This window comes from Anser brachyrhynchus (assembly GCF_964034855.1).
Source record: "Anser brachyrhynchus genome assembly, chromosome: 1".
Lineage (NCBI taxonomy): Eukaryota > Metazoa > Chordata > Aves > Anseriformes > Anatidae > Anser > Anser brachyrhynchus.
Window position 1 is genome coordinate 156,033,886 of NC_137694.1, and position 14,212 is coordinate 156,048,097.

The window sequence follows — 14,212 nt, forward strand, 5'->3', positions numbered from 1 at the left end:
CCCAGCACATCTGAGCCAGCCAGCATAGCTTGCCAGCTATGGGGTGCAGGGAAGACTCACTTACCACCTCACATGGATGGGGAGTAAAAGGAAACAAAGGAATTTGTGCAACAAGTTAGGTGCCTAGATGATAAATGAAGGCTAAGCCATTGCCCTGTGCTCCCCTTACAGGGATATACAAGCAGCTCCAGAGAGCAATTAATCTCATCCTAAAATACAAATCCGAGACAGGCATGATGAACAGTCTGTTGAAGGTACCATGTTTTTACCCTTAACTACAAATGGAAGAGCAATTAGTTGAGACTGACATCTAGTTTTAAAAACCTTTAAAGCCAGAAGAGATGACTCTGGCTCTCAGGGGGGAGGAAGGAAGCAGACAACAGTCCAGCTCCCCTCCTTCCTCTGACCCAAGTCAGAACATCCCCCCCATGATCGTGAAGGAGGAAATGCACTGAATCTCCACTTCTCCCACTGATTACCCACTCACCCACACACGTGCTCCTGAAGAAGAGGAAGGGTGCAGACGTTGAGCTGCTCGCGGGACGGCCGCCGCCTCCAAGCCGGGTGGCCCAGGGGAGCAGCCTGCAGCTGGGCCGGGAGCCCACGCTCCCCACGCAGAGCATCGCACCAGCACCCCGCAAACCAACCCACAGCAACAGATGTGGTCTGTGTTTGGGACCAGATGTGCTTGGAAGTGCTCCCGTGCTGCCTCCCGGGCCAGGCTGCCCGCGCCCCTGCCAGCACCACGCTCTGCCTTGGGATGGAGCGAACACAACACGGCGAGTCGGCTGAACCCAGGGGCAAAGGCATCAGAGAAGCCTTCCCTGACTATGCCGAGGTTAATTCGTTCAAGGCAATTACATTCATTTCCCAGTCATCTCCAAATACATCAATCCAGCCTGAAAAGGCGCTGGATCTGTTGGCAATTATATTATATTCTCACTCGTTCTGTCCATTCTATAGAACACTGTAATAAAACAAAACCAAAACAAAGCAAAAAAAAAAACCACCAAAACCCAGCAGTTTAAACAGCCTGCTGCCTTGGGTTACAGAATTTTGCTTTTGGATCCTTTTCTCTTCCATTTTGAAAAGCACATAAATTATTAACAACAGTAGCCAAAATTTCCAGCCTTTCACCAAGGGCGTTCTAATCATCTGTCAGCAAAAATCAGAGTTTATTGGGTATCTACTAATACTGGGTATCTCCTAATACTCTTCTGCTGAGAAAAGTGTAGCTGATCTGTTTCAGAATTGCAGAAAAAAAAATGTTTTTCTTCTTCTAATTTCAGAAGATCCAGCAGGGTTGGTGTAACAATTAGTGAATATTTAAATTCTTGATATTCATTGGAAATGGTCTGACAGCGATGGCCAAATAATTTCAGGCATGAGAAGAAAAGAAAGTCTCAGGCTGATGAATAACTGACATTTGACCTGCTGTTCATTTCCTAAGCTGGAAAAAAATGCAGCTCGTATAACAGTTGAAGCTGGCTAAGAAAGCATAAAACACTGTTTCATGTTTCTGCACTGCCTTATTGTCTAATGCTCTTTTTTAAAAAACTGTTTTATTCTCTCAGAAACTTTAACGGCTACAATATGTGTATTGAGGAGAGGGGCAAATAGCTAGGACAAAGCAATTACCATAGCCCATAAATGTTACAGAAAATAATTTAAACGTTTATAAAAATGCAGATGAAATTTCAGATTTAATAGAATAGTGCAATGTCTGTACAAATTTCTAACAGCAAGGATTACGTGTGCTGTGGTAAGCAGTTAGACTTTTTAATATTAGGCTTTTCCTGGCATACTTACACTGGCCTGAAGTTGGCAGGGAGTACCCGTAATAGAAGGCATTTTCCCCACAAAGGAAGTAGGAACCACCATTATATGGCTGCACAAACAAAACCAACCGAACGGAAAGCCCACCCCAGAACATCAGTCTTAAAAAACACAGCCCCTGCAGGATTATGAGGTCCTTTTTTTAATGAAAATTCTGGGCATCAGGCACAGAAATTCCCTGCCAACGCACAACATCTGAACTCGAGTAGAAGATAAATGCTTTTTTTAAAGACCATTTGGTCTTTATTCTCAGATATTCCAAAGATGAGGAAGTCTTTCTCTTCTGAGAGGAAAGCAAATTGAAATGAAATGTTTACAGCTGATGTTTACTAAGGATTATACCCTCACTCTGCTTTCTATTAAAAGACTCCTGTCGCTTAAGGAACCAGGTGTTAATCCCTCAAAGCGAATGACATTTCCCAAGCCTGCATATTTCACAAAGCTTGAACACTTCCAGAGGGAAAGAAGGTTTACACGAGACAGAAAACAGATGTTTAATAAACTGGGGTAATCTGACAGGCAAGCATGTTTTGGTCTTTCCAAAAGACAGCCGCAAAAAGGCAGCAACTATTTTCTTCCAGACACAATAAAGATGACTTGGGTTTGTTTTTAATTAAAGAGACCAGAGCCTAATTGAAAGAAGAATCCTTACCTCCTGTGTTATACTTTGATCTCAGCTTTGAAGCTAATGGGAGAGAAACAGCTCTGACTTTCCATTTAGTATCAGTAGTATCATTCCAGTCAAATCAGCATCATTCACCCCCGGATGCGGATATGATCACTGACAGGCATCCTGTCAGTCATGGTTAAACCTGGTCTGAGTCAGAGTCATCACAGCAGCCTAACGTGAGAATCAGTCAAGCCTTTGGCATTACCTGGAAAGGAACAGCACTGACTCTTCCCGCTTAGGAACAGTTTTCGAGCAGATTATTTCTGTCATTGAAACAACTATAGAAATAAACATAGTATAAATTGCACAGCGGTATAAACATTAAGGGATTATTCCCCCAGAATGATCTCCAGTAAATGCAACCATCAGCTCTTTTTCCTGTCCTTAGAAACTTACTTTCTTTTCGACTTAAACTGCTTTGAATCTACAGGAGAGACTGGATAAAAACTAACACATGAAATCCATTAGTTTTGCTATGGTTTTATACAATTAACCCCATTCTCTTCAAACTAACTGAAACTCGTACAGTCCAACCTCTCCTGTATAATACACAACTTGTAACTGGCAGTGTTGCGTTACCTAAGTCATACGGTTGAAGTGTCAGCCTTTCAAAATGTTCCTGATCTATTTATTATCATTATGTGTACAAATGTGAAAAAATATGCTTCCTCCCTCACATTAGTCATTTTTTGTTAAAGCTGTTGTTCTCTTACCTAGCAGAAAAGGACTGCATTTCTATCGCATAGCCATAACTCAACTGAACGTTAGCTGAAAGAGACTGGTCTATTTTGGACCTCTGTGGCCTTCCAGTTAGCATATCTAACTTCTTCTTCAGCGAACATAGCCAAACTGGAAGTTATACTTGGAAGAAAAAAGCAAGGAACAAAAATCAATTACACATTTGCATGCAACCTTTCCATACAGCCAACGCCACGGCCAACAGCTGTGAGTGCTGTTGGTATTAACTTTGAACTTGTGCCCTGATGTTCAGGCACTGACCACCTGTAACTGCAGCTGAAGCCAGCTCTTGTCTGAGAGCTCAGGACAGAATCAAACGAAAGGTACGGAAATTTAGTCATAAAAAGCTGAATAACTTCGGAGGGGGAGGATATTCTACACACTTTATCTTCTCATAGCAGAACACAGAAAAACATGCTTGAAAAGACTATGACTGATGATTGATGACAATTTTTTTATTTCCCTTTCACGTTAAAGACAGTAAATACCAAGGGGTTTTTTTTTTGTTTGTTTGTTTTTGAGGGGGAAGCAGTGCCTACTCTTCCTGTGTCTCCCTTCAAGCATCTGTATTTGCCTGAAAAAGATTCATGCGAACAGCTAATTGGGCTGGCAATGAAAACTAGATGTGCAGATGTGTAATCCAGGATTATCTATTCAATGTTTTACTGGCTTTTTGAAGTGTAGGAATTTTTGGATATTCAGCGATTATATATTTTCTCAACAAGACAGAATATAACAGTTTTCTTACATACCCTTCCTTTCACAGTATTGCATTTGCAAAGCTTGATGGAAAGGCCTTCAGAGGGCTTCTGTTTTTCAGGTCTCCCACACATCTCTCCACTCTCTCCATACACTTTACGGGTGTTTTTGACAAAAAATATAATTTACAGACTCATATGAAGCTATGGGGACCTCTTCCTTTTAATGCCAAAAGTTGGTCAGAACTTCTCCTTGGCGAAGAAGAAATGATACCAGAGTTACATCACTTCTAACCAGCCCAAAGAGCAGGAACGTTGGTGGGGAGGACTGGAAGTAGGTCATCCTTTTCTGCTGTTTTGTCATACAGAGCAGACACAGAAATCTCAAGGAGTTTGCGCTCATAAAAACAGGTCGTTTGCATATGGTGGGAGGAAGGGGGTTGTTTAAGTGCAAGGGGGTTGAGTCTTGTCCCCTGGAAGACAATTAAAAAAAAAAGACAAGACGATAAAAACATCCCACAGCCTAAGACCTTTTTGCAGTGTTAGCTAACGGGTAGGCTGAACCTACATCAAAAGAAGTTCTAGGAGCAGCAAGGAAGGAGGACTAGGCAGATGGATAGAACCAATTATTTTATTTCTTTCTCAGAAATGAGGAAGGAATAGCGCAGCACCAGTATCTGTTTCTATTTCTGCACAGAGCTCATGAGCAAACAGTAAAGTGATACAACTTACACTTTTTACCATCCTACAAGGTACAGAATAAGCAGCAATAAAACCACTCAAAGTTTGGCCCATTTGCTAATGCAGAAAAGAACGTTGAGCAAAATTCCTGAAACTGTGAGAAACACAATACCTTCTCGGTTTGTACTTATATCATATTTTGAAGGGTTTTTTTCATAATTGTGGCTGCCAGGAGCTGAAGTTTTGGAAAGAGTGGTTTCAGACCCTCAGTCATGCAAAAAGCTTTTACTTCTCCACTGAAAATCAAGCCTACAGATGTGCTTAGGCATATATGTTTTACATCTTCTGCCCACAGCCATACTTGCTGCTCCTAAAATATTTTGCTGAAATGGTGTCACTTACTTTCTTCTGTGTATACTGCACCAGTCTGGCTAAAACCAGCACACTTATAAATGGGAACATGGGTTTTCCAGCATGAATAAACATCTCAATTTGCATGTATTAAGAGTTTTTTTAGTTCTGTCAGATGGGCCTAAAAATTTGATGCCTTTTAGGGGAGACTGAAAAATATGAGTATTGTTCCATTTGACTATGCATAACTTGAAGACAAAAGGCTTTAGAAATCTGCTCCAAAACACTTTTTAATCAAAGAACAAAGCAAATTTCACAAGATTTGATTTTAAAACCAATTGGACTCTCAATGCACCATTTTCAAAGAGTTTTAGGAGCTTTTAGCAGCTGTGAAAAGAAAATATTATCTCTGGGATAATAGGGACATCAGTACTACACATGATAAGCAGCACAAGTTTCATATCTGATACTTTAAACTAGAACTGTATTTTTGGATAGTGACGCATACCCAAAGACTGCTAACTTCATTCTGTTCACTGTAGATACTTGATAGGCATTCTGAAGGGCGCAAAACCATGACAAGCTGCTGCATAGGTAAGTATTTCAACTTCATAACAATTCAGTTTAAGAGTCTAGAGGACTTTCTTCCTGCTTCTAGAAATTCTGGGACTGCACACACAATTCTAGTCAGGTCACAAACAGCAGCAAAGAGCAAACTGAAAAGCGTTATGTGTACACACAAAACAAACAGAAAAACATGTTATGAACAAGTGAAAATTCTTTTTTATGTGCATTTTCCTAATCATTTCCACTTTAACACAGGGATAATATTTTACTAGTTGCCACAAGCAATTTTATACAGTAACATTTTATACAGTATAGATTGAGTGAGATCAACGTATCTCACTGGTTACCCCCCATTTCACAGAAGGGAAAATTGAGCCAATGAAGGCAGGGAAGTTACCATGGTGACCTAAAATGCATGTAACAAAGGATGAAATTTGAACTCAGGTTTCCAGTTTCCTATTCAATGAACCTCAAGAACTCTGAAAAATATACATTCCAGTACCCTTTCATAACACTAACAGTGTTCAACAACCTCACGTGTTAATCACCTAAGTGTGGCACATCAAAATTACTAACAGCCAGATAGTATAAAACATTATTGTTCTTTGTATCAAAACTAATTCAAACTAATTCTTCTGATCACACATACACACACACACAAGCAGTAGTAACCGTTTGCTTACTTGGCAAGTACAAACCTAGATTAATATCAGTGTGCACTGACTGTACAGAGAAACTTTAGATGGGATTGCTTTGATTCTTCCCTTGCACTCAGCGCATGTGTGAGAACTTGGTGTCTTTAAGAGTGATAAACTGGTGAAAACTTTGATGATTTCAAGTTACCACTCTGAGGACCTGCCAGAGGGATAAAAAAATCATCTGTGTAGTGTTATGTTTATTAGATCAAGGGCAAAAGAGCACCACAGAAATATATAAAACGTTCAGAAAGCAGAGGAAACCACTGATATAATATGTGAGGGGGAAAAAACACCAAAAACTTTCATCTCCTTTCATCTCTTTTGAAGCTGTTCAAGCAGAAACTAATTCTATTGCACCATCATATATTTACCTTTGATATAACAGCCCTTTTCCCTGCAACATGAATTCATTAGCCACAGAATCACAGAGCCGAGATATAAAGAGAACTGGTTTAAAACCATGCATTTTTAGAAATGCCTCAACAATCTTTAGCCACCCCGACGCCCACACCCTTACCGGAACATCAAAAGTTTCTTGCGTGTCATCCAGCATCTGAATCTTGATGGAGACAAGTTTTCCCGGAGGCGTCATAGGTGGTTTCTGTCCATGCTCCAAGGTACTGATCCCAGCGTTCTCCTGAGCTCCCAACCGGGATCCTGCTGTTGGTCTCTGCTCTGTTTCACCCATGTTTAGAGAAACACGTTTCTTATATCTGAAAAGGGAATAAAGGCAAAGAAGACTATATCACTAATAAGTAGGAGTTGTTGCACATAATATACTTACAACTGGTAAACTACCACATCGTGATCCTTAACACAAAGTAATACTATTATGAACATATATATATTTTATATCATATGAAGGCAGGAAAACGAGGTGAACTTTACAATTTTTAAAATGCAGAGGCTAATCACCTGCTAGGGTAAGGAAGACAGACCAGTTGGAGTACTGCACAATGAGAAAAGAATAATATTCCATTCCTCTTGAAAAACAAAACATGACCACTTTGGAAACAGACCATGACACAACCCAGATCTAAATGGGTTATTGCTAATTTTATGTACTTACAAATTAGGCTGTTAGCAGCCAAACCCAGGACTCCCAGAGATGGGTGGAAGATGAGAAAAGCAGGTGGGGCAACTCACCACCTGCCAGCCATCATCCCCTCCTGGCCTTATCAGCACTTTCTCCTTTGCTCCTTCCAACCTTCCCTGGCCTTTTTGCAGCTGCCAGTGTGCTGAAGGCTCTGTGAAGCATGAGAGCTGAAGGGGTATAAGATGACCCCAATTAAATGGCCTCAATATTTGGTTTCCTTTGGGGACCAGATGTGCTGTAGAATGTGGAGCCTGACACAGTCCCACTGGCGGGTCAAGGACTGTGAGAACAGGCCATAGGAAGTCCAGAAAAAGCCAGAATAACATCACTGGTTGGGAAAAGCAAGGCTTCCCAGCACAGGCAAACCTGGCTTCTCGTGGAGCCCTGTAAGGGGCATGGGAACCCCAGGGCATGCTCCTTCCCCACCATGCTAAGGGAAGGCTCCACCTGTACCAGCTCGCCAGCACAGCTCACTGAATAGGGAAGTCTTCTTCGTATCCATGGAAAGAAACCTCAGAAACTGGCTTGCTAATTTTGTTTCCATGCAGCTTTCGCACTGCCTTACACAGCGTTTCCTGCTAAATAAATATTCTATCCTAAAAAAGAGAGCAGAGCTGCAACAGTGATTCAGTGTGATTTTTCATTAACTGGCACAGCTTTGAACCTTCTTTTTTAATTCAAGGATCATTAGTTTTACTTGTCAACTGTTACACATCATACCAGAATTTTATTCCTTTTTTTTTTTTTTCCACATCTGACATTCTAGCTGGATTTCTGATGAAACCTGCTGCTACTGTCTATTTGTCTTTCTTGGTAACTGCATTTCCATTCCCCGTGACTTTTATATGCTGATCAATGACCATTAAAAAAACATGTAGCACACAGAAAGAATGGAAATGTAACTTTCCAGCTGAACAGAGCTATAAGAATAGTACTGCCAATCACAGCCTGGCTTTTACTCTGAGGTTAAAATTATTGAGAAGCCTATGGGAAAAACAGAGAGCACAATACAGCCTATGTACTAGTGAAATGTCTCACCAGTTCTACCGTATACTATAAAGACCAGTGCCATGTAATAAGATACTATAAGGAGGGAATAAAAACAATCCTGTCTTTGGCAGGCTATACTATTTACTGCACATCACTCTTCCATTTCCTGACCAATCTGTTCCCACAGACCTTTAATGCAGCGAGTAGCTCGGAGTGAAAATTTTTTAAAACAGTACTTTGATTAAAAGAAAAAAGCATTAGCTGAGAGGGCAGGGAATGAAAAATCAGGGACCACACACCTCTACATCTCAACTCAATAGGCACAAGTGAAGGAGAACAAAAACCAGCAGGAAACCTAGAAGCTTCCCCAGAGGACAACAGCGAGTATAGCTAAACGTGGCGAACCAGCGAGTTTTGCAATGAAACAGCACTATCCTACTCATCGGGGTTGAAGAGATGCTAGTGAAACCCAGCCAAGCACAAGCCAAATACTAATGAGAGGCAAATGCACTTCATAAATTTTCATCAATTGGCATTGTGATCTAAAACGTAAATGGAATCGATTCAATTGATTTTATTCTTTAAAATTAATTAAATTGAAACCTTTTATGAGACAAGAAGTGTCAACAAGAAAACTGCAGTTGGAGGCAGGAATTCCAGGAAGAAAAGAGAGAGAGCTATATAGCAACACTCTTACAAATAAACTCACAAATAAACTTGATTTTCCTGGCACTTAAGTACACAGGAACTTTTAAACACTGGAAATACGACTAGATGCAAATACTGTTAATTCAAAAGCTGTTTTAAGAGCTCTCCTAAAGCCACCATATGCCACAGACAGCACCAGTACTGAAGAAAGGACCTCTACAATTGCTAGGAGTAGCAAATTGCTGGGCTAGGTACAGACATTTGAAGTGGACAAAGAGGAAAGCTGTTCTACTTAATAGTTCCAAAATGTAGGAATTAATCCAGCCCAATTCAAGAGATACCATTAAATATTCAACATAAGGAATTATTATGGAGCTCAAACCTTTCTGTGAATGTTCTTCTGACTAGATGATCCAGTGGCCCACACACACATTCAGACAGGCCAATAAACTTGGTGAAATAAGGAAAAAAGACCCGAAGTTAGGAGCCAAAAGAAACATGGAGGAAAAGTACAAGCCAAACCACTCCACATACACAGCTGAGAGGTTTATTATTATTATTATTATTAACAGCGAGTAATATAGAAACTCTTGTAATATATATTGAACCATTCAGTTACATATGCACATTTCACATTGGAAGCAAAGACCTAAGAAGTATTGGCCACGATGATCACTTGTATCTGCTACTTGCAAATTAAAAGCAGACCTTTCCTTTTTTTTTTTTTTTTTTTTTTCTTTCTCTCTGTCTCTAAACATCAGCATGCCATATTGGACATTACTTTTTGTATGTATGATGCTAGCCTCACTCACTATGGTGCTGTTGTAACATGGGCACAATGTATTTATTACGCTTTTACATAAAAGCAGCCTTCAAACTTACAATTACCCGCTCTAAAATAATGCAGCACATCTGGCAAACTGCACACCTTTCCACAAATCACTTTGATCTAGATGACCAAGAAGGTCACAGAACGTAAGAGAACAGTAGTAAGCAAATATTAAGCAAACCTGAGGGGGGATACCTAATGTCTGTCACAATGAGGCTTAGGTTTGGACAGAGGATGGAGAATTATAAATACACTCTCACCCTCCTCGGACCCTTCGCTGAGCCAATAAACCTTGCTAATCCAAAAGAAAATAATTCAGTGTTTTGTTCTTTGCTGGGCTGGCAAATTAAATCCACTCTTGGTGTGCTGGCAAACCTAAGGCCAGGGTGAGCTAAGCCCAGCCAGTGTTTCTTGCAGGTGCTGGCAGGCCAGCAGATTGACTCAAGCCATCTCACATAACTCTACCTGAAACACCTGGAGGGCATCAACTACAAAAAGGTACAAATGCCATCAGATAAATTACTAAGTGTGTCTTAGTCCAAACCACACATTAACAATCCAGTTACACAGATACTGCGCGGTCAGATGAAAATTTTAAGTTCTTTGCACACTCACGCAGTAGCTGGACGAAGGCCAAGATGGGGCTCAGCTTAATGTCATTGCGGTTCTCGGTGTTCAAAACTGTGCCTGAACAGGTGCATTTTATAGCGTTTGAAAGGCTCAGGCCAAATAATGTTTCCATGTATTTTTCTTTGGCAGGAAGAAAAACCAATTAAACTGACTTAGCAGTACTCTAACGGGACCTAGGAGTAAAAGCAACACCTTTTTGTCTTGGTGGGGAGAACAAAAGGTTACAACAAATTATGAAATACTGAAGAAATAAAAGAAGAAATAAGCCAGTGTTTGAAACACGAGCAGAACTCCCGTTGGAATATTCGCTAATCTAATCTGTTAATTACTCTGCGTTTCTGTGAGACAAGGAGGTTGGACACTTGATGCAAAAAGCTCCTGAAGCCTGAAGGCTCCTGTTGCTGGGGGAGCGTCTCACCAGGTGTGGAGGCCTTTCCCACTTCTGTTTTGTTAAGGCACGCTTTCAAAGCACACAACAGAAGGAAGCACGCTGTTCATTATTCCCCTTTTAAAGGTGGGGAAAGCAGGCCCAGTGGGATGGCATGACTGGCCTTAAAGGCTACTGAGCGGAGCAGTGGCAAGGCCGGAGGAGCAGTCCAGGCCTCTCAGAAGCCGGCCCACCGTCTCCCAGATCAGGCGGTAACGAGACGTCTGAAAGAAATTAATGTAGTCAATATAATACCAGATGAGACGACTCAAACTGTCTCAAAGACTTATAAACTCTTAGTAAGAACTAAGAAGGCACCAGAGGACTAGAAAAGAACAAATTTGAAACAGACCTGCCAAGGCATAATGAATGTGGAGCAGCAAAGAAAAAAAGGGGCGATCCAGGCAGCCTACCAGCATGGGCTCGTAGGGCTCAGCTTTCTGTAAAATTTTTGGAAAGCCTCAGCTGCAGAGAGGATTATATGGAAATACTACCGTAAAGTATTCTTCCTCAGTTCTAAGCACCTTCATCTTGCAGAAAAACACAGAATTTGACACCAAAAAAAAATTAATAAGTCAAATAAGTCAGTTATGAGGAAAGACAGGATGATATGCACAGGTTGAACGTGGAGGGCTCTGTGAAAGAAGCTGACGATGCCACTGCTCCCAAAGGCCTGTCCAGCCCTGCACCAGACATTAATGCCTCCACAGCAGAGGTAGCAGGACGTGTCTGAACCTCAGCTGCTTCGCTGCAGAGGCCAATTCATCAACCGCTTTTCGTATGATGCACCGATTCTTCCTATTTCCTTTTCCCTCCCTTGGACAACAAAGTAGGCAAAAATGTATGACAAAACACACGTAATGGATCTGTACTGTCTTCAGTAAGGGAAAATTCTATACCCTCAGGAAAAATTGCCAAAAAAGCCACATTTTCATTAATGTACCAGAATGACCATAAATATCAAATAGGAAAGCAAGTTTCTTGGATCCGTATTTTAAAAGGGATAATAATAAAATAACAAGCAAAGTGGAACAGGAAGACAGAAATTGAATATAGTCTGAAATGATGAGGAACGGATGCAGGGCCAATATGTCTCAGGTTTTTGTATTTTGTGAAACGTTATCCCAATTAATTTTCACAATTCCATGGCAGACAAACTAAGCAAATATAGTGACAGTCCATCTGCACCAGGTGTACCACTGATGTAAGGTGACCCCCGAGTCAAAAACTGTGGATTGAAATCTGGCTGAACAGCTGGGCCCAGAGGGTAGTGGTCAGCAGCCCAAAGTCTTGTTGGAGGCTAGTAACGAGCTGTGTATCCCAAGGGTCAAAACTGGGTCCAATCCTGTTGAATATCTTCACTAAGGATCTGGACGATGGGGTAGAGTGCACCCTCAGTAAACTTGCAGATGCCACAAAACTGGGGTGAGTGGCTGGCTCACCAGAGGGCCATGCAGCCATCCAGAGGGACCTCGACAGGCTGGAGAGGTGGGCTGACAAGAATCTCATCCAGTTCAACAAGCAGAATGACAGAGTCCTGCAGCTGGGGAAGAACAACCCCAGGCCCCAACACGTGATGGGGACCACCCTGTACTCAACATTCATGAGGCCATACCCATAGTACCGTGTCCAGTTCTGGGCACCGCCCAGTGCAAAAGAGACATGGACATACTGGAAAGAGTCCAACAGTGGGCCACAAAGATGATGACACAGAGACTTGAGCACCTCCCCTATGAGGAAAAGCTGAGAAACCTTGGGACTTTTTAGCCCAGAGAAGAGGAAGCTCGGGGGGAATCTCATCCATGTCTGTAAGTCCCTGAAGGGAGGATGCAAAGAGGACAGAAGATCTTTTTGGTGGTGCCCAGTGCCAGGACGAAAGGCAATGGGCACAAACTGGAACACAGGAGGCTCCCTCTGACCATTGGGCAGCACTTCTGTGCTGTGCGAATGATGGAGCCCAGTTGAGGTTGTGGAGTCTCCTCCTTGGAGATCTTCAAAATCTGCCTGGACCTGGTCCTGGGTGACCTGCTCTGGGTGGCCCTGCTGGAGCAAGGGTTGGACCATATGGCCTCCAGAGGTCCCTTCCAGCCTCACCCATTCTGTCATTTTCTAACAGCCACAATGCTAATGGCTGGCCGCCAGAGCAATAAATGGCAAATTTTCGAGTCATGCCAACTGAAACAACTGAATCAGCTATGTTCAAGGCAAACAATAATGATCAAAATTTGGTTCTTGAGTGGGAGTCACCAGTCCTCAAGTGGGACATCCGTGTTGGAATGCCTGGACATGACAGATCTATCCTTTTTAAAACACAGAACACGTCTGGTAGGAAGGAGAAGTCTGCAACAGAGAAGAGAGGATTTTTTCAAAAGCTTTAAAGTCACCATCATATTATGAGTCTTTGGCAGTTTCTCATGGGAGAATATCAAAAGATTTCTTGGAAAATCTTATCTTTAAAGTCCAATTTTCTTAAGGAACTACTGAAAACTACAAACAGCTGCCTCATTAAAAAAATGTTCATGCTTCACATTATTCTGCACAGAACATCATACACACCTGAAATTACACAAAGACCCTGACAAAGAAAAATATACATTAGAAATCTGACTTAAATCCAGAAAATTTTCATTAGGCTAATGGACCTGCATTTTTGTGGAAGCAAAGAAATGCGATACCAAAAGCTTGTAATAGAAAAGTAGTTCAAGCTTGAAGGGCAGTAGCACAGGCACAGGTGCAGGGTAAGTTTAGTTGCTCAGCTTCTAAAGGAAATGTTGTAAACAGAAGGTGGTTTCTGGATTCCTGTTCTGACTGCTGTCTGCTCCTGCTCACATCCACAATGCTCAGATAGAGAAAGAAATATTATTAAAAAGCTGGTTCTCCTGTTTCATTGGACTATTTTCTGGGATTTAAAAGAAAAAAAAAAAAAAACATTCTAAATGATGATTGTTTCATGAAGTCAGAAGCAGGGATCTTCTAGGTGATCTATGGTACAGAAGATCAGCACTACAGGCTCATGTTTAGTCCCCTGTACAGGCAGCAAAGAACAGGATGACAGGATGGTGAGTGAGCTCCTAAACTGGGTTTAGTTTTTAAACATGGATTTATTAATTTATTATTTTATTATTCCAGCCCCTAAAGACACAGAAAAATCAATCTCTTAATACCTGCCTGTCCAAGAAACCACCATGGCTGTCTACTTTTTGCGGGCCTCAGAACTGGATATTCTAGCATTCTGCAGACTTACTAAGATCTGCAGCAACAAGGAAAGCCCTTAAATAAGGCAGAGTATCTATAAGAGAATAAAATTCATCACTTGTCATGAAAATAAAGACAGCCCATAAAGTTACCCCTAT

At 41.5% G+C, this 14,212-nt stretch overlaps 1 protein-coding gene across 10 annotated transcripts in view; it reads right to left on the reverse strand.

Annotated features, from left to right (window-relative positions):
* The window catches only part of FARP1 (FERM, ARH/RhoGEF and pleckstrin domain protein 1), a 215,822-nt gene that overhangs the window by 166,950 nt on the left and 34,660 nt on the right, over positions 1-14,212 (reverse strand). For 4 of the 10 annotated variants that reach the window (XM_080575914.1, XM_080575913.1, XM_080575912.1 and 1 more), the window contains exons 1-2: positions 7,155-7,295; positions 6,757-6,952 (exon numbers count right to left, since the gene is read on the reverse strand). In XM_080575914.1, the coding sequence (XP_080432040.1) occupies positions 6,757-6,952; positions 7,155-7,261 (303 nt within the window). In that variant the 5' untranslated portion in view covers positions 7,262-7,295. The other 6 variants (XM_080575909.1, XM_080575919.1, XM_080575916.1 and 3 more) reach the window with 3 other exon arrangements.